We start from the raw sequence: 26202 nt of genomic DNA, 5'->3' as shown, positions 1-26202 counted from the left end.
GGCCTTCTCATATACTAATTTGAAATTACCTAAATAACCTTTTCTTCAACCGATAACCAAAAACTTCTTAATTTCTCCTTAAAACCATTCATCTTCAAGTTCTTCAATTATACCACTAACCATAGTTTGCCCTCACTACAAGAAAATCCTGGCTTCGCCCTTGGTCGGATCTATGGGGTCAAAGTGCATACCGATTGGTAATTGTGTTGGGCTTGAACTAAAGTCAAGTTTGGCTTGGACCATGAAAATTTAAAACAAGTTTCAGTCCCATAGGCCTATTTGCCACAGTAGACAATAAGATTGAATGGGCTATATTCTTAATGAAAAAGGCCCGACCCCCCTTAAAAAGAGCTCAAATGTGCCCATAGAAAAAAAAAAAAAAATTCTAGAAAAATTAACAAGTAAATACAAATGAACTCTACTATTTGTTGGACGATTTCAACTTTCAATTTATTAGAAGAAAGTTTAACAACCAAGCACCTAAGTTCTTGTAATCTTCTCTGTAACCTTGTCCCGGGGAACTTATCTACATATGCAAGGGATTTCGATGTCACAGGAAGTGCTACTTAGCTAAGTGGTAAGACTTGTGAAGGTTGTTCCCAAATCCTAAGTTCCAATCCCTTGAATTCATATTTCTTATCCTATCCAATAATAATATTCTTGTACTAAACAAGTATTTAATTCATGAATAAAATCTAATTTGTTCTTATGAAAAAAAAAAAATTCCCCCCCCCCCCCCCCCCCCCCGCGCGTTACAAGGCGTTTCAAATCCTAGTACATTCTTGAACTTTGGCGCCATATTCCCATGCCCAGCCTAGCACAGTGCCTCTCTGGTTAGTAAGATCCAGATCTTAAAAAGTTAAAGGTCGCGTTTAACCTCAAAGCCAAAGGAATGTGTTGTAATGTTTGTAGGCCACGTGCAATGCACGTGCCACGAATTGTATGTAGAGTCTCCAACAAATCAAAAGAGAAGTTGAGTGGGCGGGATATTTTCAATGTTTCGGCTTCAAGACTAAAACCCGAAATAGCCGCTTGACCTTATATATAGCTAATAACCTCGCCCACTTCTTGCCATCTGGGACTCATCAAAGCAAACCGAGAAACACTCAAAACCCACCCCTAAATTACAACGAAAGAAAAGTGCAAGCGAAAACCTAATTCATCGCAGTTGCTCTCGCCATTAAAGCATCTCGGTAAGCTTCAAAACCTTCTTATCATTTATCTCCTGATATGTCCCTTTGTTGCCCTAGACAAATCTCTACAATCAGTCCTTCTTCGTGTTCTTTATATTCAAACATTTCTCTCTCGTTCGCTTAGAAGAATTTTTGAACAATCTGGTTTTCTTATGTCGATTATCTAAATTTATTATCTTTCTTTGGATCTAATAACCTAGACGTCGTTTTTCCTGTTATTTTGTGTTTAGTTGTTTAAGTTAATGCAGAGATTATCAGACTCCTTAAAAAAAAGTAAAAATAAATTATATACATATATTTTGAAGTTTTCTACTGTCGAGCGTGGATGGGTTAGAGACCTAAACCGAGGCCTCATTGTTGCCAACCCCTTGCTGTCCATGCCCCCGTCAGGTACACCAATATTTGGCATGACAAGTGCATTTCATGTTAATTATTAGCATATAAACGATCTTGGTGAGTTACTTTTCAACAAAACAGAAACTAAATACATCTCGATGATTGTTTTTCATTCTTTTTAATCCTCTCCCTCGCGAGTTTCAATCATTTTTTTCTTACTTTACTTTGTTTATCTTATTTTTAGTTTAAAATTGGCTGGTCTTTAACTTCTTGGCATATTAAAGGATATAGTATGCTTAAATTATTTATTACATATTATTATTATTATTAGTATTATTATTTTTAATGGAGTTTTTTTACCAGAAATCTTGTATTTATATTGTAAGTTTTCATAGATTTGTTTCCGGAGGCCTTATTACATCAAATTATGATGTAAAAACGTAGGTTTCTACTATTAGTTCAATGCATCATTGTTCTTTTTAATTGAACAATATGGGATTTATGTGGATACTAGAGTGTGGGACTTGTATTGTTTCTACCTTTGGAAATTTGTATATTTTAGATTTTTGCTGCAAATGGATTTGCTTAGGGAGGGAGGGACACGTGTGGGCGTAGTGGTAGACTGTGAGGGCATATTCGATCCATAGATAGTAGCGTCTGGAAACTTCTAAGTCATCTTCAAGTAGGATGCCAAAATCGTCATTAGATGAAGGGTACCAGCTCTCACTGACATCTCGGATTAGTCCTCCTTGGATGATTCTACTGGTCAGCTTTGCCATCCACAATAAAGCTGAGAGGGATCTAATCCGCAAGGTGGTAAGCTTCACTGAGAGATTTGAGAGGCCTTGTGAGGGAAGAGCCATGGTTTGGGGTCATGAATCATGATGTTTACAGAGATTTGGGAATTGCATACAGTTCCAATTTGGTGTTCATATAAAATCAGATCATCATTGATCTGGTGTTCATACCTTCAGATTCAATTAGGTAGGCTCACTTAAACAAAGCATTTGAAACTGAAAATATCCATATACTATGGAAAGATATATCACCATATTATGGCAACCACAAAATTGGGTTTCCGTTAGACTTCCATGTACTTCTTGAAACATATGCTTTAACCTTTAACAAAAGGAATTAAACCATGCATGAAGATGCACCCGCAGAAATCAATACTTGGGGTAGCAAGATCACCACTTGGTGAGAATGTGTTAGAGAAACCCAAAATGTACCTGACAAAAATGTATTAAAGGGGTTGCCTACGGTTCAATGTCATTGAGTTTTCAATCAAGCTTGAGAGATAGAGGATTGTGAGTTAGCGATAGAACTTAGAAGGTTATATAAAGGATACTTCTATTCGTAACATAAATCTATTGTAGCTGGGGTGATTTGGGCATTTTGAACTTATGGTTTATTTGGGTGTTTTATGTTTTTGGCTGATTTCTTTGGGAAAAGACCTTGTTTTTTATTTTTGTCAATGAGGTTCATGATTGCCAAGGGCTGATTAGTTTGGGTTTATATTTTCTTCATCCCTAAGTGTGTTGTTTAGAGTATAGTATGCACATCACGAGTTATTTTTGCATATATGAATTTTCTCTTATTATTCATCAAAAAAGAAAAAAAGAAGAATTGCTATTAGCTTTGAAGAGTTGATGCATTGAGTTATTGAATTATGAATGCTCATGAGTTGATATCATCATCAATCTGGAATAAAGAATGCGGGGGAAATTGGGGATGTTGTCAACTCCTTGAAATTCCCCAACAATCACCAAACACTCACATTTACAGAAAATACATTAACAGAAGAAGAGAACCCAATATTTGTAGGGTTTTCTTGCCAAATCTACTGACTGCATCTCCATGCTCTGAAAAGCCAATCCACCATATGCACATTCCATTCACAGTTCTAAGATTTCTATATGCACGTCTTTGGAGTGCCATGTGTCCAGTTTAAGATTGATAATTTAATGTAGCATTGAGGAATATACACAACCTGCCATGTTTCTCTTTTCCCTATTTGTCTAAAGGTCAAAGCCAGAGTTATAGGATGTTTTCATGTGCAGATTCTTTTGTTTTCCTTCTCTTAGGCCTTCTTCTTATGGCTTTGTTTGCATTCATGTATTTTGGATGCATCTTTACATTAACTGGGCATGTAATATACTATCTTGCCTGTTTTTTTCTTTCTTATTTTCTGTTGGATCTCAATGGATTTCTCATTTGCTGCAATTCATCATGTTATTGTTCCTGTGGTTTATATAAATTCAAGAGGAGGTTTAACACTCAGTTATCTCACGTATTTGTTAGTTTACATGACTGTACATCTTGCTTGTTATTATTATAATAATAATAATGATAATAATAATTATTATCGTTATTTACTTTGTTTCTATAGAAGATGAATGGTTTTATCATTGGTACTTTATAACTTCTCTGTTTTGGTGTTAGGTTATTTGATTGTTCTTCTTGCCGTAAAGACTATTTTTTAGCTGATTGAAGTGCTTAGATATGGTGGATGTTTCTTCAGCAGGAACCATTGAAGGTTATCTCAAATGGAAACTGCATCCGTTTTGAGTTCTCTGGTTGAATCACTATGAAATTTAGGGCTCTATGTGGTCCTCTTATAAGTTTAATTAAGCTTTCTGTGGATGACTGGCTTTTTCAGCTAATATGATCTTTTGGGTATTTCTTTTGCAGGAATTTTGCAATAGTGACCACCCGAGTCACTTACCTTCAGCAGAAAATTTATTTTTAATTAGAACTATCAACCATATGGCATCTTTTGATATAGGTTGAGCCACCTGGATTTCAACTGTAAATGACAAATGTATATCAGGACCTAGCGATTGCTGTTCAGTTTTTAGTGATAAGATGAGTAGACCAACTACCCGTGGAAAAAATAAAAGGCATAAGTCTGAGGATGATGGTGAGACGTCATCTGAGATCTTAAGGTAGTGGCATTCTCATTTTCAGACTGATACTTTACTGCCTCTTATCTCCAATGTTCCAGTTTTTTGTTTACAAATTATTTTGTCCCTCCGTAGGAAAATCCATTTGACAGGTGAGGTTACCAAATATGATATTCACCAGTTATATATGGTCTGGAAGCCCGTTTGTCAGGGATGCCGTGTAAACTCAAAAGACAACCCAAATTGCTTTTGTGGGCTAGTTCCACCACCAAATGGCACTAGGAAATCAGGTTTATGGCAGAAGATGTCAGATATTATTCTTGCTCTTGGTCCGGATCCACGTGGGGATCTTCGTGCTTCCACTGATTCGCCTGCAGGCTTAACAAATCTGGGTGCAACATGCTATGCTAATAGTATACTTCAGTGCTTATACATGAATACATCATTCAGGGCGGGTGTTTTCTCTGTTGAACCAGATCTTTTGAAGCAACATCCTGTCTTGGATCAACTTGCACGACTATTTGCTCAGTTACACTCCAGTAAAATGGCTTACATTGATTCAGCTCCATTCATTAAGACGTTGGAGTTAGACAATGGTGTTCAGCAGGATAGCCATGAATTCCTCACCTTACTTCTTTCATTATTGGAACGGTCTCTTAGTCATTCCAATGTTACCAAGGCACGAACCATTGTTCAAGATCTTTTCCGTGGAAGCGTCTCACATGTTACCCGGTAAGAGTGAGTGTGTTGTTACTGGGTTTAAATCATACTTTTTTTTTCTCGATATCTTGTCCAAAATTACGATGTGACTAATTCGTTGATCTTTCACTGTTCATTATGATTTTATTTTCTCTAGTGAGTCTACATCAGGTGATTTCAGGATTTTGATAAATGTTAAGTGTATCCTGTATGTTTTCAAATATGTTTTGGGAGCAGTGACGGTGTAGGGTTCATGGTCACAAAATATGTCGAAAGGGGGTTTTGCCAAAAAGGAAATAGCGATTATTTGCCTGTTGAAAATTAATTTGCAATTGATTGCAAAAATTCCCGATTCTTACAAAAAATGACGATTATCATTGAGTTGCTGATTATTTTGAAAAATCACCATTTTTTATATCCCTCCCTCATTTTTTTCCTAACTGCCGTCTAAAATTATCCTGATTTTTCCCTGAAAATTTCCTGAATTGACCCCCCCAACAAATAATTGCTGAATCTGAGCTTGGTTACCATGGTGTGATGTGGCTCTTTTGGGTAGTTTCCCTCATTGTACAAAAATAAGATGTTGACATGGGTTTTGTTCTTCCTATTTATTGACGGTAGATGCTAGCAATGGCTAGATGAAGTTGTAAACAAGTGGGTAGAGGTGGAGGTAATAGAAGCGACTCTGCTTGGAAGCATGGGATTGGAGTTAGAAATAACCCATGTTTTCAATTGTTTTACGGTTGATGTTTAATAAATATTTTTTATTTATTTCAAATCTGATAAATCATTTGATCTATGATTCATTAGAACAAAACAAGAAATGGCCTGGCTAGGGACTATGTTAGTCCCTAACCTGGTTGGGGATAAAAAGACCTTTCAAATGAGCCAAATACCTGTTCGAGGAAGTTGGATATTTATGTAGAATGTGTGTATTGTTCTAATGTAGTAAAAATGGGTGAAGAGATTGAAGGACCATCTTGCGTGCACTAGAAAAATACTGCCCCATGCTTACAGGCACCCCCAAAGATGTCAAAAGGAGATGAAAGCTCATATCTGTTGAAGGGACGAGAAACTAAGAAGATTAGCTAACCATTTTGAAATTTGAAAAATAAAGGGACATAGTATGGTGGCCACATAAAAATGTTGCTTCATTTCTATAGTTTTCCTGTTTCTTATGCATCTATTATGATTTTTTAAATATATTTTTAGGACTTCTTTTTATAAAATTGTCAAGGCTTACTCCTCGCCTCAATAACCCAAAATACCTCAAGTGTGCCTTGGGAACTTTAAAACACTGTCTTCAACAGGAAAATGCATTGCATATGCTTGATTTGCTCTCAGTTAGACAAAGTTTTGGAAGTAACATCTTTAACCATGTCTTGATCATTGAAATACACATTTATAACAAACAACTCTCTTTCACCTCATTAGAAGTGGCAAAGTGAAACTTGCTAGGGAAGGCGTAGAAATTGTTAAATGTTCAGTTGTTGATTTGTCAATCAAAATACCATGCTTCCTTTGTGTCCAATTGTACTACTTTTTAGTGAACACCTTTTCACTAGTTTTTAAAATATGTTTTCATCATATTTTGTAAGTGGATGCAACATTCACGTATGTTGTTGACGTGCTATTACCAATTCCTTCTTGCTTGTTTATTACCTTTTTTGCTCTCCTCTTTTCTATAGAGTGATGACCTTCTTGATGATGGTTCTTTTGCCTTATAATTTTGTTAGAAATACTCTTTGATCTACATCCATAACCATTGTGACTATTTTTAGAATATATATGTATATGAATGTATATTACCAATTCCTTCTTGCTTCTTTATTGCCTTTTTTGCTCTCCTCTTTTCTATAGAGTGATGACCTTCTTGATGATGGTTCTTTTGCCCTTTAATTTTGTTGGAAATACTCTTTGATCTACATCCATAACCATTGTGAATATATATATGTATATGACTGTATATGTGTGTGGTTTCTCGTAGTGTTATGTTTGACAATTGATTTTAGTTCTCTCCTTTTTCCTGGGTGTTGTAAATGAAATAAACCTTAACTATATCACACATTTTTATAGGTGCTCGAAGTGTGGACGAGAGTCTGAAGCTTCTTCAAAGATGGAAGACTTTTATGAACTTGAGCTAAACATCAAAGGTTTGAAAAATTTAGATGAGAGTTTAGAAGATTATCTTAGCGTGGAAGAATTATGTGGAGATAATCAGTACTTCTGTGGTTCATGTGGTACACGTGTTGATGCTACGCGTTGCATTAAGCTGCGTACACTTCCTGATGTTCTTAATTTCCAGTTGAAGCGTTGTGTTTTCCTTCCAAAGGTACTTTAGATGGCATACATCTTATTTCTTTTTGTCATTGTGTGGTATCTGTGATCGTTGCTTCATGCAAGTTGTTGATATATGTATTCGTAAATTTTTGTGGCCGGTTGATGCATGGTGCGGCTTCATTTCTAAGGAAGAAATCTGCAAGCTAAGCTAAAGAAAAAAAGTGTGTTTAGAAAGGGATGGTTGTCAGAGAAAACTCTAGCTGGGTAATCAGGAAATATTCAGTATAATGTACACGCTTATAATTCTGTGATAAAACCATCTTGACCAGTACTTAAATGATTTTCCTATTGAAATAAAATTTGAAGTCTGTAATTGGTCCAGGAAAGTTTGTCTGATCTCTAAAAGCAGATTAAACACCATAGCATCACCCAACATTAGGTCCTAAATTCCTAATCAGCAATTAACGTTTAATTAATGATATGCATTGTCTTATAGAACCTTTTATCAATACTATGCTTGGATCACCTTCATATGGTATCATTATGATGTCAGCTTTGTGTCATGTGTTGGGTCATTGATATACGATACCAACTCCCCCTTTTTTCGCTTGATATATTAACTCTCTCTCTCTCTCTCTATCCTTCTTGTATATCTGGGGGTTTTAAAGATGGGAATATCCCTTGAGCGTTGCAGTAATGCAGAAGTAACTTGTCCTGTCCATTTCCTCTCTATGGTTTCTATTTTGATTCTTTTTATTTTTATTTTTATTTTTTTAAACTCATCTTCTTTTCATCTCTTCTGCAGACCACAACAAAGAAGAAAATAACTTCGGTATTTAGTTTTCCTGGAGAATTGAATATGGTACCAAGATTGTGTGAGCCCTCTCAGTTGGAGCTAATTTATGACTTATCAGCTGTACTGATTCACAAAGGAACCACTGTAAATAGTGGCCATTATGTGGCAAATATTAAGGATGAGCGTACGGGACAATGGTGGGAATTTGATGATGAGCATGTTTCTAAGTTGGGTGCTCATCCTTTTGGAGAAGCCTCTTCAAGTTCAACTGCTAAACCTATGCAGGCTGAGTCAATTATGCAACCATCTTTTTCTGAACGAATGGATCCTGTCCCAAATGGGAATCATATTAGTATTGGCCAGCTAGCGTCTTTGGATTCTAATATTATTTGTCATACAGAGACATTTTCATCAGCTGATGCATACATGCTGATGTATGGTCGTAGAAATACCAAGAAGGGTGGTGACAAACCATGCACAGACACAGAAATACATGGAAAGTTGGTGTCTGAAAACTATAACAATTCTCTTCCATCCCATCTGTGTGAAGAGATAAAGGAATTGAATGTATCATACATTAATGCTTGCCAAGAATATAAGCTAAAGAAGGACACAGAGTTGAAGAGTATCACAGAACGGAGACAAGAAGTGAGATCAATTCTTTCTGAAGCTCCCGTTCCTTCACTTGAAGAGCCGTATTTTTGGATTACCACAGACTGGCTTCGCCAATGGGCCGATAACGTTAGTCCTCCGTAAGTATCCTGTTCCTTTTTATCCTCTCATTCTTTCTTCTTGTGCCATTTGAGTGAATTACTTTTGAGCTTTATGATTTTAGTATATGAGTGGTGTAGATGGTAATTGGTATGCTCTGAAATCAATGTGAGGGACAGAAAGGAAAATGTTATTATGCTTGTGTCCTGCGACTAGGCATGTTTTTGACGCCTTGTGAGCATTTATCTTTTCTGCCACCTTGTGATCTGAATGTTTTTTAATATTATGATAGTTTCAAATGACTGGCACTAGCCAGTGAAGATTTGTCTACTGTTTATTTTCCTACACTTTTTTTTTTCAAGAAATTTTAGGCATCATGCCATTTGGCAGTTCTATGCGAAGGTGTCGGGGTTTATTGTAACTCCTAGTTATTGGCTGTCCATTTCTTGAGAGTCGCAATGATTTCTATTTGAAGTTTGCCCCATTCTTTAAGGTGGAGATTCCTTCAAAATGGTTGTCCCATCGGAGGATTTGTATTAGGAAGCTTGGAAGTAGGGCTATTGTGGGATAAGCTGGTGAAACATGTCATATCCTGCTGTAAGTTTTGGTACTGTGATTTTCTATTACTACTGCAATTTCATCCAAGGTTGTGAGTTTAGGTTACGCACTTTGTAGTTTCTATCCAAGATAACTGGTGATAACTTTCTTGTTTTTTGTGGGTTAACCTTTCGGGACTGTTAAAACATTCCCTTGGAATGTATGTTATCATGCTTAATATGAGTCTTGGATCAGTAGAGTTTTGCAAGTTCTTAAAAGAGGGTTTACTGCTTACTTTGTAACTTTCCACAGCGTCCTTGACAATACCACAATTCAGTGCTCACATGGAAGAATTCCAGTTTCGAAGGTTGGCTCCATGAAGCGGTTGTCAGCTCAAGCTTGGACCAAGTTGCTTTCTAAGGTATTTTTGCTAAAATAGTATAGAGATAATTTGTTGCGTGAGTTTTGCATTAACTGGTTAGCTGAATCTTACTGCTGCATTCGTTTTATGATCCTGTTTCCTGAGTATTCAACATCTTGTTCAGACATGAACAAAATCTTGGCTTTTCTATTTTGCATTTTCATTTATTCGGCATGATTTTTTTTTTTTTTGATCGATAAAGATGATTTTATTGAAAGACAAAGGAAAACTAGGGGGTCGAGGGGACCCACCTAAAACAAAGAAAAAAGCAAAAGACCAAGCACAACCAAAATACAAAGAATTATCACGACAAAGAACAAACCTATCCCATCTTGCCACAAAATCCTCGAAGAAGACCCCTTTAAATTTCTCATAAAGGTTGCTCCAAGTGAAAAGAAGCTCCAAGATCGATAAAACCAATCGATCTAACGAAGAAACTTTCCCTTCAAAAATGCGCCCATTACGATCTAACCAAATGCCCCAACAAATCGCAAAAGGGACCAAGAACCACATAATTCGTTTTGAAGACGTAACCGAACTTCTCCAAGCTAGCCAAGACTCCAAGATCAACTTAACCGAGCAAGGGAAGCAACCCACTACACCAAAAAGGGATAAGAAATGCGACCAAATGTGGTGGGCCACTTAACAATGAATGAGTAAATGGTTCACTGTTTTTGCCTGAGATCTACACATACAACATTGGTTCGGAGAAATAAACCCACTTTTAATTAATTGGTCCATAGTTGAGAGTCTTCCCAAAGCTGCCATCTTAGGAGGGGTTTTACCACCCCAGACTAGAGAATGTGGGAAAGACGAAGCACTCCTAGGAGCGATACCGGCATACAAAGATTTCACCGAGAATTTCCCATCCCTTGTGTCGCTCCACAATCTCTGATCATCCGAGGAATCCCTTATATAGCTATTCTCCACCAAGCAAACTAATCTCTCTAAGATATCCACCTCCCAATCATTAAAAGTTTTTCTAAAGCCAAAGTCCCAGTTTGTCACCCCATTTATGAAGTTGTTAACAAGAGAAATAACTTGATTTTTTTTCGAGGATGGAACAAAAAGATCCGGGAAAAGATTTTTAAGAGGACCTTCCCCACGCCACCAATCCTCCCAAAATCGCACCTTACTCCCATTCCCAATTTTAAATTTCACTTTTTTCTTGAATAATGGAAGTCTTCTAAGGATACCCCTCCACATCCCACACCCTGTAGCACCTCTAGCCGGTCCACTCTCCCACCCATTCTTGCTCACACCAAATTTATCCACAATAACTTTCCTCCAAAGACTCTCCCCCTCCTCCCCAAACCTCCAAAGCCATTTCCTTAATAATGCCGAATTCATAGAACCAAAGTTTCCAAATCTCAAGTCCCAATTTTTCTTAGGCAAACAAAGCTTCCTCCAACTCACCTAATGATGTTTTTTCACCCCTCTTTGTCATGCCACAAGAAATCTCGGCAAATTCTGTCTAATTGCACTTTGACACTTCTCGGCAGGGAGAATAAAGAAAAAGTGTAGATCGGAATGCTAGCCAAAACACTTTTAATGAGAGTGATTTTTCCTTCTTTAGATAAAAGCTTAGCTTTCCAAGAACTTAATCCCTTGTCCATCCTTTCGAGCACCGGATCCCAGACATCTTTGCTAGTGTACTCCATACCCAATGGAAGGCCCAGATATGTAGATGGAAAAACCTCCAACTAGAACCCAATCGAAGCTGTCGTTACTTCCCCCTTTCCACCTCTCCTACCACAAAAAATTTACTTTTGCGAAGGTTCACCGGAATATCGGAAATTGTTTCAAAACACCCAAGAATGCTACTTAAGAAACTCAATTGTCTCGTCGAATAGTCTAGAAAAATCAAGGTGTCATCCGCAAATTGGAGATGCGAAATCACAATGCCACCCATTTTGGTAGAGAAACTTGACAGCTCACCTCTGTCCACCGCCTTATGCAACATTCTCCCCAAAGCATCCATGACTATCACAAACAAGAAAGGCGATAGCGGATCACCTTGGTGAAGCCCCTTTGAGCTCCTGAAATACCCTGTTGGAGATCCGTTAACCAAGATTGAAAAAGTTGAAGTGGAAATGCATTTCATGGTCCACTGAACCCATCTCTCGCCGAATCCCATCCTCCTCAACAAGTATTTTACCAAATTTCAATTCACATGATCATAAGTTTTCTCTAAATCCACTTTGCAAACAAACCCCGAAACTTTAGCTTTTCTTTGCGAATCGATGCATTCATTCGTTATTAGGACCCCATTCAAAATTTGTCTCCCTACTACAAATGTTCCTTGGGCCGATCCAATAATATCACATAACATAGTCCTAAGCCTTGAAGCCAGTATCTTCGATATAATCTTATAGACAACACTCACTAGGCTGATTGGTCTCAAGTCCATGATGTCTTCCGTTCCGGACCCTTTTGGGATCAAGGCAATGAAGGTGCAATTAGAGCCCAAGTCTAGGAAACCTTCCGTGTAGAAGTCCTCAATAATCGCCAAAACATCGTATCTAACTGTCGACCAACAAGCTTTGAAGAAATCCAAGGAGAAACCATTCGGCCCCGGGGCCTTGTCACTAGCCAAGCCATTTTTTTTTTTTGAAAAAGTATAATATATTGAAAAGGAAGGGGGGATACAAGAAACACAGAGGCCAAGAAAGCCAAGCCATTAACCACCCCTCACACTTCGTCTGCGTCAATAGGTCTCTCAAGCCACCTCTGCTGATCTAGGGAAATGCTATCGAAATGCAAGGATTCTAAAGTGGGCCTATTCACATGATCCTTCGTATACAGGTTCTTATATAATTGCATCACCCCCTCACACACCTCCTCGCCCACCTTCCAGGAACCATTAACTTTCAGCTTTGAGATGAAATTCACCCGACTGTGAACATTTGCCATACGGTGGAAAAACGATGTATTCCTTTCCCCCTCCTTTAGCCAACGAACTCTCGACTTCTGTTTCCAACTTATTTCCTCCATTTCTGCTAACTTTTGAAACTCAACTTTCAAATTTACTCTACGTGTACTCTCCTCCACTCCAAGCACCCTTTCTCGTCCTTGCCATTAAGTTTATGTAACTCCAAAAACACAGTTTTCTTCTTTTCCTCCATGGACCCAAAAGTCTCTATGTTCCAATTTTTCAATTTTTCTTTGATTGCTTTTAGTTTCAGCCTCAACACTTTCCTTGGCCTGCCCTCTAAAGAGAACTCGTTTCACCAATTATGAATCAAATCATTGAAACGTTGATGCAAGAGTCACATATTCTCAAATCTAAAAGGTGTAGGACGATTCCTTGGCACCCCTGCCTCCAAAGAGATAGGGCAATGATCTGAAACAAGATTCAGCCACTTTTCTTAAGTAAGCCTCCCGAAACGCTCCTCCCAGCTCAAAGAAACAAGAAAACGGTCCAATCTGATAAGATTCGGGTTCTTTTGATTATTGGACCATATGAATCTTCCCCCACACAGGGGAAGGTCAATCAGCTAATTGCATTCCACAAACTCCGAAAATTTGCGCATTTTTAGAGTAATTCTCAAACCCCCACTCTTGTCAAACGAAAAACGGATAATGTTGAAGTCACCCCCCACCACCCTCTTATGGCCGAGGCTAGCAACTAGTAATTTCTAAATCTTGGCCAGAAGAAATGGATGCATGCCTTTGTCTTCCCCCTAGACATGATGCACCACATGCAAGTGCAAGCTCAAATTAGATGGGAGAGCCAGTTTGATATGCAGAAGAAAAGTTGAGTGTCATATAAAAAAGAAAAGTGCCACTTTTTTTTTTGATAACTAGAGAGATTTGCTTGCCATTGGTACGACTAGGGTTGTCACTGTGACGTGGGATATGAAGTTCTTTTTGAGGTATTCCCGGTGTCTATTTTGAGCATTTGTGTAGGGGTAACTTGTCTTGGGATCTATGGGTCGACCATGGATCGTGAGCGAGATCAATTTTGGGATGGGATTGATGATGTGAGAAAGTTTCGGGATCAGCTTTGGCGTTTAGGAGGGGGCTTCCTTGTCATCCTTTTGTCATTTGAGAAGAGACTGGATCTAAGATTATTTCAAACGAGGAAGCTCGGGAATTTTTTGACTCCGAATTTTCGGTGGATATTCCTTTTTGCAGGAACTGATTCACTTGGTTGAATAATTTGAACAACCTATTTTAGTAGACTCGATAGAATCTTGGTTTCTAGTGATTGGGAAGAAAACTTCGCTTCGCTTGTCCAAGAAATGATTCCTAACCTAATCTCGAATAATTGTCCCAATTCTCTTGAAGTGTGGTAATGGTAAGAAGTTGGCCACACCATTTTTTCTTTAAGAACATATGGCTTCAACATCAACATTTAAGGAAATGATTTAAGAATGGTGGAGTAGCCTAGTATTCACCGGCAGACCGGGTGCAGCTTTTAGATGCAAGCTAAGAGCCATCAAAGTTGCAATTATTGCCCACGGCTCCAAGAGGTTGTAGGAAGAGCATGGCAATGACCTATTAGTACCAACACCTATAAAAGGGGAAAACGGAGGCAAAAACGCTTAATCTTTTCTAATCTAACCCTTATTTTGTTAATCTAGGAATTGACTTTGGGAATAGGAGTGGAATTTAGGTACTCTGCTAGGGTGAACTAAGCGATAGGGGAAGGTGGCGGGAAGATACTATTGATCGTGCCATGGATTTCGAGGTATTGGAGAAAAATCATCTTCCACATAGTGGGCTAGTCTATCTAGAAGGAATGGAATTCTAGAGTATTGGACCAAAAGTAGGAGAGTTTCAAAGCCATTGTTATGAAGATTAAACCTCTCTTGTATGGCTGGTCATCGACTTATGCCGGATTTCATGGGACGTTGTTTCGATGCTTTCGCCTTTAGATGGGACTGTTTGATCTGTTCTAGCTTTGGAATTTTTGTTGAATTGGCCCTCTCTTCTAGTTTTTGTTGTCTCCAGGGAGGGATTTTCGTTCTTGTTTGGCTTTGTTATGTTCTTGTTGGCCTTATTACCTTTTGAACAAATTCTACTTTACCCATTAAAAAAATTCCGTGGAGTGTTCCTTTTGTCTCCTTTTTTGTGTCCTGTTAAATTTTTTGGTTAATTCAATGGTTGCAATTCATAAGGTGAAGTTACAGCACATGGATGGGCTGCATCATCCCTCCACATATAGAAAATCCCTGCACAACAACTGAGTTTTGAGCGTAGGTGCAAAAGCTTCTGCCATATCTGCATATATATATTCATAAATCTATTGTTCCTGTTATTTACCTTTGCTTGTGTCCTACCATCTTTACTCTTGCTGCTTACATCTCCTAGCTCTGCTGATGATTTACATGGAACTTGCATATCTAGTATTGTGGCAGGCCGACGCTGGCCGAAGGTGACTACTGCATTGATTGCCTCATGGATGGGGCTAAAACTACGGTTCGTGCTGGGGACTATAGGGATCGAAGAGCAACCATGAAGGAAATTGCAGAAGCTGCACTCTCTGGGAAGTTTCTAGATGGGACCTTGTATTATGTATCCAAAGCATGGTATGGTTCTTATTTTTCTCATCCGTTTCTTTTTTATATGTACTTACTTTTGTGAGTGGTAAGTTGGTAAAATCTGTGTGTGGTTATACAATAATCCTGGTAGATACCCTCATTTACTTGCTTATCAAGAAAAGTAAGTGGTCAACACTCCATATTCAAAGGCTTGGTTCAGAAATCACTTGCTATCTGAACAGATGGGAGTGACCTGACTCCATAATTCTGTTTTTTTCCCTTTCTTAAAGTTTGTTCTATTAAGAGAAGGAAGGTTGCTAGGACAATCTATTTGAGAAATAAGGTACTAAGAGAATGAAAAAGGAAAAAAAAAACAAAAAGACCAAGTGATTGACCACCTCTATTTTTTGAAGAGGAACTACAAAATGAAGGGATTGACTTTCTTCATCATCTTGAACTCCTGTCTGACCTAAACAAGGTTACCCTTCCCTACCTTGTGCGTGCAGGTCATCTTTTTTAACACAGATAACAATGTTGCTGTTCACTATGTTGGATTTTGGTGTATCATTTTTAGTTTTCTCATTGAGGGAGTTTTAATGATGCAAGTCTGTACTTATTAAAAAAAAAAAAAATGATGCAAGTCGGTTTTGTTTCGTAGGTTATCACAATGGTTTCGGAGAAAAAGTGTTGATTCTCCGTGTGAAGCTGATGTTGGACCAACAGCTTCCATCAGGTGCTCCCATGGAGAACTCATGCCAGAACAAGCTGCCGGGGCAAAACGTGCATTGGTTCCTGAAAGTCTCTGGCTCTTTATTTGGGAAAGTGCAAATGCAGTGAAACCGGATGATCATCTTGGTTGTTCAACTTTTCCCTTGGACTCGAAAACTTGCGATCAATGCAGTGTCGAACTTACAGAAGTAGCATGTTTGGAGGACAGTCTTAGGTAGTTCTATACATCTTTCAGTAGTATAGGTGGTGTACAGTTTAATGGCTTGATTTCGTTGTTAATGCTGCAGAGCAGACAGGCTCAAACAGCGCCAGAATCATGAGAAGCTATCCCTGGGAAAAAATATTCCACTTTCTCCTGGTTGCAAATATTATTTGTTGCCTTCGTTATGGCTGACAAGATGGAGAAGTTACGTTACAGCAAGCGGAAAGAACATTTCTTTATCTTCAGAACCTGACAGTTTGGAGGGTGTCATTGCTTCAATTATATGCAAAAAGGTAAGTTGCATTTTTCGCATGTTTATCATTACAATTTCGGCTTCCCAAGTTCATTTGAGTTTGTTTCATAAATATTAAATATGTGGGGGGATCTCAATTCCTGTGAACAATAGTGACTGGAAATGCATGAATATATGAGTATTACTGTTTGTTAACATAGCGTGGCAATGGCTAACAGTTTATCATCAGTATGCTGTAATAACTATGGCTAACAGTTTATCATCATCAGAAGCAATAACTATGGCTAGGAGTTTATCATCACCAGCGGCAATAATGCCTTATCCAGAAACTTTGTGTCTGCTGGGTCTGCTGAATGAATCCTATTCCTCCATCTAATTCTGTTTAATTCTGTCTTCTGCTAATTCAACTGTGTTCATATCCGACCTTTTTTCCGAACTTTTTTGTGAGTGTTGGATATTAGCACACTTGAATAGTAGCTGGTAGATGGTGTTTGTATTGGAGCCCTAGATCTGGCCCTTGTGTGGTTGTCTTGGACTTGCTAGTTTATTTAAGTTCTACTGATACACCTTTTTTTTTTTTTTATCTATACCAGCATTCAAGACTGCTAGAAAGGCCTCTTGACCTCATCTGCAAGCGTGGATCCATCATCCAAAGGGCATCTCCTGTAAGCAGGCGTAGTATTTCATGAATTGTCTTTTTGTTTTTTCATGTTTGTGCTTTGAATTTCAAAATTAATGCTCTTGACAAGTAAATAGTTAGTGCACTTCACATATATTCAGTTATTCTAAGCTCTTCTTCACATTTCTACGTTTATAGCACTGTCATTGTTTGCGTATATGACGAGGCTATGATACTTGGTTAGAAAACAATGCCTGATGATTGCGTAACATGCTTGAATAAGTTGATTTAAGCATGGTGCTGGTTTTGATGGAACTTCAAAATTTTAATATATGACATTGTTATGCATTAGGTACAGTAGTGGTAATCTAATTCCTGCTTCTAGTTGTGCCATATCGATGGTCTGATATTGAGTTATTATTATTATTTTTTCTTTTTTAAATACCAGACAGATGGTTTGACGATCATCACAGAGATTGACTGGAAATTCTTCTGTGAAGAGTGGGACTGTACTGAATGGAAAGGTATATCTGCTGAAATTGAGTTCACTAGCTGCGGGACAAACAAATTAGTTGGATCTTGTGAAGAGAGACCAATTTCGGAGGCATACTTGAATCCTTTAAATGATGAGGTGAATGATGAGCTTGAGTCTAGACAACCTATCATTAAGACATACCCAGAGGTAAAGGCTAAATCACTGCATTATTTGCAATGCTTGTGCTATTTGTAAAGTAAGAACAGTGGGCAAACCATAAAACATAATATTTCTTGTTAAATTCTTACAAATCTTAATTTGCTAGAACATTCACCTAGATGCTGTCCTGCCCCATCCTACTTGGAGTCCCACTCCCCGCTACCTGCAATAATTCTATTAAAACTAGTTTGCAACAGTCGCCTCCCCTTTCCTGCACTCACTCTGCTTGGTATGCTGCAAATCATTTGCAAATGCAAATAATTGTCTAAAATCAATTTTATTGGTGCTTGGTTACACAATCCAAATGATTTGCATTGAAAAAAAAATGCATGGATCTCCTAATTCCAAACAAATTTCAACAAATGATTTGCTGCACAAAAAATACCCCAAATCATTTGCAAAATTATTGACTCCAACCTATGCATATCAAAATTACTAAAAGAGTTGTGCTACTGGCACCCACCATATACGCTCTCCGTGCCCACTTAAGTTTAAAAAAAAAAATAATAAAAATAGGAAGTTACATTTTTACCCTTCTCCATACACCCACCATCTTCTCCATCTATCGAGATCGAAAACCCAAACTATCTTCTCTATCCATTCTCTCTTGTCCACCATCTACCTCTCAATCTCTTTCTCCCTCAATCTTCTTGTTCTTCTTCGTCAAATTCATCTCCTTTTGAGTTTGTGAGAGGTTGAATCAATGGAGATTAGGTTTTAGGATTTTTTTTCTTTCAAAAATCTTTTTTAATTTAATTTTTCTTTGACCTTTTTGCATTTAATCATCAAAGAAGATGGAAAAAACCACCATTAAAACCTTAAACAATGATTTTGAATCGAAGAACTTAGAGTTTTTTTACAGTTTTGTTCAGTAGGTTCAGATTGAACATGTTTTAGCAAAATTCGGTATGTACCTACCGAACAAAACTTCCTATTGAATATTACAAAACCATTTCAGTGGGAGCTACCAAAGCACTTGTAGATTCTTTGATAAATATTGTTTAGTAGGTTTGGACTAAACTTGTTTAAGAAGATTCTGTAAATATCCTACCAGACATAACTTTCTATCATTCATTACAAATCTCATTCAATAGGTGCCTACCGAATATTACAAAATAGATTCGGTAGATAGCGTTTGGAGGTGTTAGGATTACATGATAAAAATTTGGTTCGGTAAGCTCCCATTGAAATGGTTTTGTAATGGTTGGTAAGGAGTTATGTTCAGTAGGTACTTACCAAATTTGCTAAAACAAATTCGGTCTGAACTTATCAAACATAATTGTAAAAAAATACCCCGAGTTATTCGATTTGAAATCTTCGTTTTTGAAGATTTTAAGGGTGATTTTTCCATCTTTTTTGATGATTAAATGCAAAAAAGTAAATGAGAAAAAAAAAAAAAAGATTTTTGTAAGAAAACAATCCTAAAATTTAATCTCCATTGATTCAACCCTCACAAAATTCAAAAGGAGAAAAATATGAAGAGAGAGGAGAAGTGGGTTTTTTGTTCGATGGTTTGTGGAGAAGATGGTGGGTGTAGAGAGTCATTCAATGAGGGTATTAGTGTAATTTCCTCTTTTTTGCTTTTTTTTTTTTTAAATAAAAAAATTAAGTGGGCACGGAGGCCATATATGGTGGGTGCCAGTAGCACGACTCTTACTAAAATATCCCTGATGGAAATTAATCAAATTATAAAGTATTTGGTACAACAATATGGGACAGAAATTTACAAAAATACTTCTTCTCCAAGATACGTTAAATTGCATATTGAAATCACAAAAATATCCCTCATCAAAGAAACTTTTAAATTATAAAAATTGCCCTCAGTACTTACTGCAATAACATGCAATAAGAATTCCTAAAAATACATTTTTTCGTAACATTTACTCACGTATGAAAATTACAAAAATATCCCCCATCGTGGAGGTATTTACGTAAATTCATATGCATGTTATTGTAACAAGTACTAAAGGTATTTTTGTAATTTGAATAGTTTCTTTGATGATGGTATTTTTATAATTCCAATATGTAGATTACTATACCTTTTGATACGGATATTCGTAAATCCTTGTGTATTAATGTAGCAAATATCGAGGGTACATATGTAATTTGAATAATTTCTTTGATGAGTTTGAATACTGTTAATATTGTTTCCACGTTTTATTATAACAAGAATTCACAGAGAATTTTTTTATTGCAAATAACAATCAACCACAAAAAAAAAATTCTCAAGAGATTTCCCAACGGTTACCAAGCAAAAGTAAATCTTTCTTCGCTGATAATGTGCATTGCAAATGATTTGTAGTGTACCAAGCAGGGCCTTAGAGACAAAGATACCTGGGGATAGATGAATCTATCTATTATTAAGTTGAAGTGGACCTTGTTGATGATTTGTGGTTCTAATCTTCTTACCTTTGTAAAGGTTGATTATATCCGCATCAAGTGTGTTCAATACCAATTCCATGTTTTGACCTACTTTTTTGTTTCTGTTTTCTCTAAAATATTGGCACAATTGGTTAGATCTGCGAGGACTGCATTGGAGAAAGGGAAAGCTGTGAGTTAATGAGGAAGCTTAATTATTGCAATGAGGATATTTGTGTTTATCTTGTACGTGGTAAGGAAGCTCCAAGATCAGTTATAGAAGCTTCTGGGACCATTTCTGAACGAGACCGCCGCACCTCCAAGCGATCAAGGAAGATGCCTTTTGGCAACTCAATAAATTTGAAAGTCTCTGGCTCTACATCAATCTACCAGTTGAAAATGATGATATGGGAATCCTTTGGGGTAAGATATATTACATGCATTCATAGATATTCATGTACTTTTTTACACAAGAAACCACTGGTTGATCTTCAAATCTGGTTTTAGTTTTTTCCCCTATAAATGTATATGTCGAATGAAGGCGTTTGTTTGATAAATTTTTTTTTTTTTGGAAGTCCTTTCTTGTTCTGTGTCCTGCTTTGACCATTGTTTTCCATTGTCAATGGTTGAATCACATTTTTTTGGTGTCGTGCTTTGTAGTATTCATTTTTTATAATGTCTTGTAAGAAAGTATGACTCTACTAAATGAATCCTTAACTTTTGGAAAGCAAACACCAATCCAAGATCCAAGATTGAAACCATCAAACTGGTAGTGCTTAGTTGATGTATGTGCTTTCAAGGATTTAGTAGTGTTTAGTTAGGTGTGCTGCCCTTGGAAAATAGTAATCTGTCGTCTTTTTTGATTTTTTTTTATCGGTAAATATAAATTTATTGAAAGAAGAAAACAAGGGGGGTCGAGGGGACCAACCCAAAACAAAAAACAACAAGGCAAAAGAAAAAAGCAAACAACAAACGAAACAAACACAAGTTACTCTCTTGATAAACCCTATCCCATCTCACAACATAATCTGTCGTCTTGCAGCAATCATGTTTTCTTAGTCAGTGTCCTCCCAAACAAAATTTGAGCTTTCATTAGCACTTTTGTAGTTGTTGATAAATACAGTTTATTACACAAAGGCGAAAGAAGAAGTATACATGGTCGAGGAGACCAATCAAAAGAACGAGACAACAGAAGCAAAAACTCCCAAAAACAGAAATAGAAAAAACTCCCTCTCCCGAAAAGCAAGTCTATCACTCCCCCTGGTATTCCAAACAATTTTCCATCTAATTAAGAAATATTCAAAGAAGAAACCCTTAAACTCATCAAAGAGTTTACTTCAAGAGAACATGAGACCTAGCACAAGTATTATTACTTTAGAGATGGAATTCACCTTCCCTTGAAAAGTACGTCCATTTTCTTTCCATTCGTAAACGCCAACATATTGCGAAAGATGTTAGGCTCCATAGAATTCCCTTCCTACCCCCAAAGCATGAGGATAGCCAACATTGGAACTTCTTGTCCATGTTGAATTTCTTGTGAGAAATTATATCTTTCTGCTGTTGAGAAATTGAATGTGGGTTTTGAATGAGTAGTTTTGTCATTTGTATTTTTCAACGAGGAAACAGATGAAGTTAGTGATGAGGAGGAAAGAAATAAATCCTTTGGATTGGGGTATTTTTGTCCACAAACACTGTTTACTCTAGCAAACAAGATGTTTTGGACAATAGTTTCATAAGTGCAATGAATGGTTCATTTCGCAAACTTAGCAGAATTTTCCAATAAAAAACTTGTTGACCATTCATTAATGGCTGGACTAGAAAGAACACATGTTTGCGTAGGTAATTATATTGGTAGGAAACAGAAATTGACGTATAAGGTTTTGGACTTTCACACCACATTTGTAGATGACTCCACATAGATTTGGAGACTAGCTGTAACATTTTATCAAATTGCCTTATGATTTGCGTTCTAGAGCATTTCATTCAATCATCAAATCTCAGTGCTCTCTAACTTCATTTGGTATTATCATCAAATAAGCCTTTGAACAATGGAGATACTGCGTTGAAGTTAAATAGGTTTATATCTAACCAAAACACTCTTATAATTTAGTTACCGCTTGACAGGTTGTTAAGGAGAACCAGATTCTTCACAGAGGTCCCCGGATAATTGAAGGGGAATCTGCTACACTGGCTGACATGAATATATTCCCTGGAGACGTCCTGTGGGTCAGAGACTCAGAAATCTATGAGAATCGTGATATCGCAGGTAAGTTAGCATCTCCACTCCAATGATCCCTATTTAAATAAATATAGTATGATTCAAGTATGGAGGAGTGGACTAGGTATCCTCCCTGCCTTTTCCATATAATCGGCATGTACACATGTTATGGGACCAACTATTCGACAAGTTGCACCAGGAGGTTCTCCACACTAACAACTGACCTTACTTTATCATCTGAAACACTACGCTACTTGCCATTCAAAACATTTATGATGAATGGCCAAAAAGGCTTTTCTCCGCCTAAAAATCATCAATGGCTTCAGTTTTTCTTCATACTTGTGACCTATCAAACATTGGATATAAAATTGTGTCGTCACAATAAATTGGAGTAGGCTCCTATCCTGAGTTCCTGACTTGAATGCCATGAACTCTCTTACTAATTTCTCTCATATTATGTTCAGATGAGCTTTCAGAACAGAAAACGGAGGTCCATCCAGCAGAGGAAGGCTTTCGGGGAACACTTCTGACGTCAAATATCTCGGCCCAGGTTATTTAAGAAGCATGCTTCTGTTCTGTCTTCTTTTGGTTTACAACGGAAAACAGGCTTGCTTGTTACCTATAAGTCTTGTCTGTTATTGTTACAGGAACAGTAATGTCTTGAACCCTCAACCTGATATAAAGAGGTGAATGCAATTTGCTTGTTGTAATGTTTCCTATCCTTTGGTTTAATACCTTGGGCTGTAGTCTGGTCTATAATGGATTATACAACTTTTACTGCATCCACTTACTTACCTGGGTTGTTAAATATGGGCCATTTCTCTGATGGGCCCAACTTCTCACTAATGAAGCTAGGCTTTGGATAGCGGACAAACATATGCTTTAAGAACAGGGCGTTCTGTTTATTATTTGTACTTGTTAGTAGCAAACATCACCTGTCATCTTTTGGTCAGTTGGGCAAGAACAAACTCATAAACTCCTAGTGCTGATTATGAGATTGTACATAGTTTTAAATGTTTTTTTACTATTTAATCTTATATAGGGCATTTCATACTTGATCCTGTGCTTAGGATACTTCGTCTGAGAATGAATTATGTATATCTTTAATATTATTTTTAGTAATTATGATTCGAGCATGTTGGTGATTGGGTTATGACATTTAAATTATCAGTTATGTATCAAGATCACGCATCTAAAACCTGTCAGAGTTGTTATGACAGATGCATCATGCATGTTATTGCCATTCTTATATTAAAAATAAAAAAGGGTACCTAAATAGCATACAAGTAGTCTTGTTTTTACCGATTAAACATGTTTTGAATTTGAGGCTTGTCATCTTCAATGGCCTATATCCATACTGGAGGTATTGCCCTCCAACTCAATTATAGGACCTCTGTATCGATGAGTAGCCATTTGCTTGCCATGTAGCCCGACTTATCTGGCATTATTAGAGACTTACCCTGGTTCTTACTTGTTGAGGTTTTAGATTTGAACTAGAAGGTTAAGATCCTGTTAGGCTTATTTCTGGCTATGATGCATCCTATAATAGGTGTGCATACATATTGAAAGGTTTGTATTGATGATGTTGTTGGGTGGTTGTACTGTATGGGATTAGGCTCTAATGGGGTTTGCGTCCATAGTTTCATCATTTATATTTATTTAATCTAAAGTATGTCCATTAATTCATATATGTTTCCTTTATCGTATGATATACCTTGAGATGCGATATTGCTATCTTTGCCTTTTTGTATTGTGGAATACATTAATGCATTGCAAATGCAAAGGCATTTATTTCAAGTCTCAAATGACATTGTGGAGCATTAATGTGCCCAGCAACATAAAGAAACAAGCAGCAATATATATACATATATGCATATAGGTGGTTCATGGGACATAAGTAAAACCATATGTAAAAACAATGGTTTTTAAAAATATGGGTTAGAAGTTTCAGATTGAGCTGAAAATCAGCCTAATCTGAAACTTAGAAATCCATCAAAAGTGGGTACTAATTATTGGTAAAAAATCGATGGTTCACATTCTAAATCACTTTCGATGGGGTTAGAAGGTTCGGACTGAGCTGATTTTTTGTGAAGATGATCTTCTCAATCCAAAATGTCTAACCCATATTTTGAAAAACCATTGTTTTTTACGTATGTCCCATGAACTGTCTCCTATATATATATATTTTGTGTGGGGTGGTGGGGTGGGGGTGATTATAGCTTCATTTTGTTTTTGTTTTACCAAGGAGGTTTAAAAAGCATAAATAGTTTAGAAGTTTGAGGATTCCTGCTGGTTTTTAAACCAAGAAGGAGATTACTAGGATCCTGTTATCATGCAGATTCAACTAAGAATGATGTGCTCCTCTAATCTCAACCTCAGGTTTCTTATTGCGTGAAGTTCTGTTTGCAGCTGGCTTTTAGGAATGCCCATTTTTGTGAGGACTGTTGCTGATTGATGATGGGGCTGGCATTGGAAATGGTCCTATTTGTTTTCTGCCAATTATTCCTCATCCCAAAATGCCATGTCTCCATTTTTGAAATCACTGTTCTCAATCTTGCTCAAGACAATTTCGAGAAAAAGAGACCCAGGTTCCTGTCTTCTGATTTTGTTCAGGTAACATGGGACATTTGATGCTGAAAGGGAAAGGAGAGCTTACATTGTGTTTTGTTAAATTGAGACCCATCAGTAGCTGTATTGATCGTTGTAAATGAATATTGGTCACACATATCTTAACTATCTGTAGACCATGTTTTTGTACTTGATACGATGTAGTTGTATGTAATCATCAAAGAGACTTGGATAGTTGAATTGAATGTTCTACCTTTGATTCGCCGTTCCCTGAATTTGTAAGTGAATCAACTTCAGGGTAGATGCTATAAAATATTGAACAAGAGATGTTAATTATAAAAGTAATCTAGGAAACCTAAATGTTTAGGATTTTTTTCTCATCAGGGATTCCGTTGCCCCGCAAAAATGTAAGACACCCCAAGTGTTTATTTGGCTCAAGATTAACAAAGAAATTACTTTAGCTACCTGCTCTTGTCACTTCCTGGCGGATGTGACGGAACGATACCTTGATATGTTTGTTGCTGTTGAGGATAAGCATTAAGGAATGAAGGTCAAACAGTATTTAAGGGAATAAAAAGTTCCATTTTTTATTATAAAAAATGGCATGTTGAGGGTTGCATATGCTTGTACACGTAAGGGTTTCAAGCATGAAGAGTAGCCCTTTCTGTTTATTAAGGAAGTTGCATTAAGTGGAGTTAGTTAGTTCATCTTTGTGGCAGGTTCAAAGATAAGACATAAGGAGTGGATTAATCATAAATGACTCATCTAGAAGTCATTTTAGAGGTAGTGGAGGCGGCACGAAATGGGGAGAGGCTGGATTTGATCTCTAGTTTGAGGGTGTAGCTATGATCCACGTAGGTTGGAAGCAGTAGGCAAACAAATACAATATCATCATTTAAATAAAGAGGGAAACAGGTACACAGCATGGTTGGGATCCCTCGACTCCTAAGAATTGACTCATGATCCCAACCCTTTAAATGCAAAATCCAAGGGATCCAGACCCATAATATATATATATATATATATATATATATATATATATATATATATATATATATCTAGGGTTAGGATCTGTGTACATACATATCTACTCATATATCTACAACGTGTTTTGTCTTGTGGGCTAAAATTTTTGGATTGAACTGATTTTTGGTGAGGATTGTCAAAAATGATTTACAAAAAATGGTTGGTTCATGATT

At 37.1% G+C, this 26202-nt stretch overlaps 1 protein-coding gene across 9 annotated transcripts; it reads left to right on the top strand.

Annotated features, from left to right (window-relative positions):
- The first annotated feature begins 1036 nt into the window (after nucleotides 1-1036).
- UBP26 (ubiquitin-specific protease 26) lies at nucleotides 1037-25243 on the top strand. Of its 9 annotated transcripts, none has more exons than XM_086458381.1 (17): nucleotides 1037-1193; nucleotides 1499-1583; nucleotides 3972-4065; nucleotides 4221-4474; nucleotides 4568-5164; nucleotides 7208-7463; nucleotides 8217-8959; nucleotides 9768-9876; nucleotides 15229-15410; nucleotides 16021-16305; nucleotides 16379-16586; nucleotides 17140-17211; nucleotides 17614-17847; nucleotides 20377-20640; nucleotides 22342-22483; nucleotides 22900-22985; nucleotides 24845-25243. In XM_086458381.1, the coding sequence occupies exons 4-17, from the start codon at nucleotides 4395-4397 to the stop codon at nucleotides 24884-24886; spliced, it is 3300 nt and encodes a 1099-aa protein (XP_086314507.1). In that variant the 5' UTR covers nucleotides 1037-1193; nucleotides 1499-1583; nucleotides 3972-4065; nucleotides 4221-4394; the 3' UTR covers nucleotides 24887-25243. The 9 variants fall into 9 exon arrangements, 7 of the variants coding, with proteins under 7 accessions (XP_086314507.1, XP_086314529.1, XP_086314549.1 ...); XM_086458403.1 differs by lacking the exon at nucleotides 1499-1583 and adding an exon at nucleotides 23083-23121 and having other exon boundaries at nucleotides 1038-1193; XM_086458423.1 differs by lacking the exon at nucleotides 1499-1583 and adding an exon at nucleotides 23083-23121 and having other exon boundaries at nucleotides 1038-1193; nucleotides 24815-25243.
- The last annotated feature ends 959 nt before the right edge of the window (nucleotides 25244-26202 follow it).

This window comes from Akebia trifoliata, chromosome 1, assembly GCF_017979445.1.
Source record: "Akebia trifoliata isolate Shusen 1 chromosome 1, ASM1797944v1, whole genome shotgun sequence".
Taxonomy (NCBI): domain Eukaryota; kingdom Viridiplantae; phylum Streptophyta; class Magnoliopsida; order Ranunculales; family Lardizabalaceae; genus Akebia; species Akebia trifoliata.
This window is presented reverse-complemented; position numbering and strand designations above follow the sequence as displayed.

Bases quoted from the DNA above. Each gene is read 5' to 3' on its own strand.
- UBP26 (XM_086458381.1), top strand. From the start codon at position 4,395: ATGAGTAGACCAACTACCCGTGGAAAAAATAAAAGGCATAAGTCTGAG. The intron at 4,475-4,567 runs GTAGTGGCATTC...GTCCCTCCGTAG, and splicing joins ACGTCATCTGAGATCTTAAG to GAAAATCCATTTGACAGGTG. The intron at 7,464-8,216 runs GTACTTTAGATG...TCTCTTCTGCAG, and splicing joins GTTGTGTTTTCCTTCCAAAG to ACCACAACAAAGAAGAAAAT.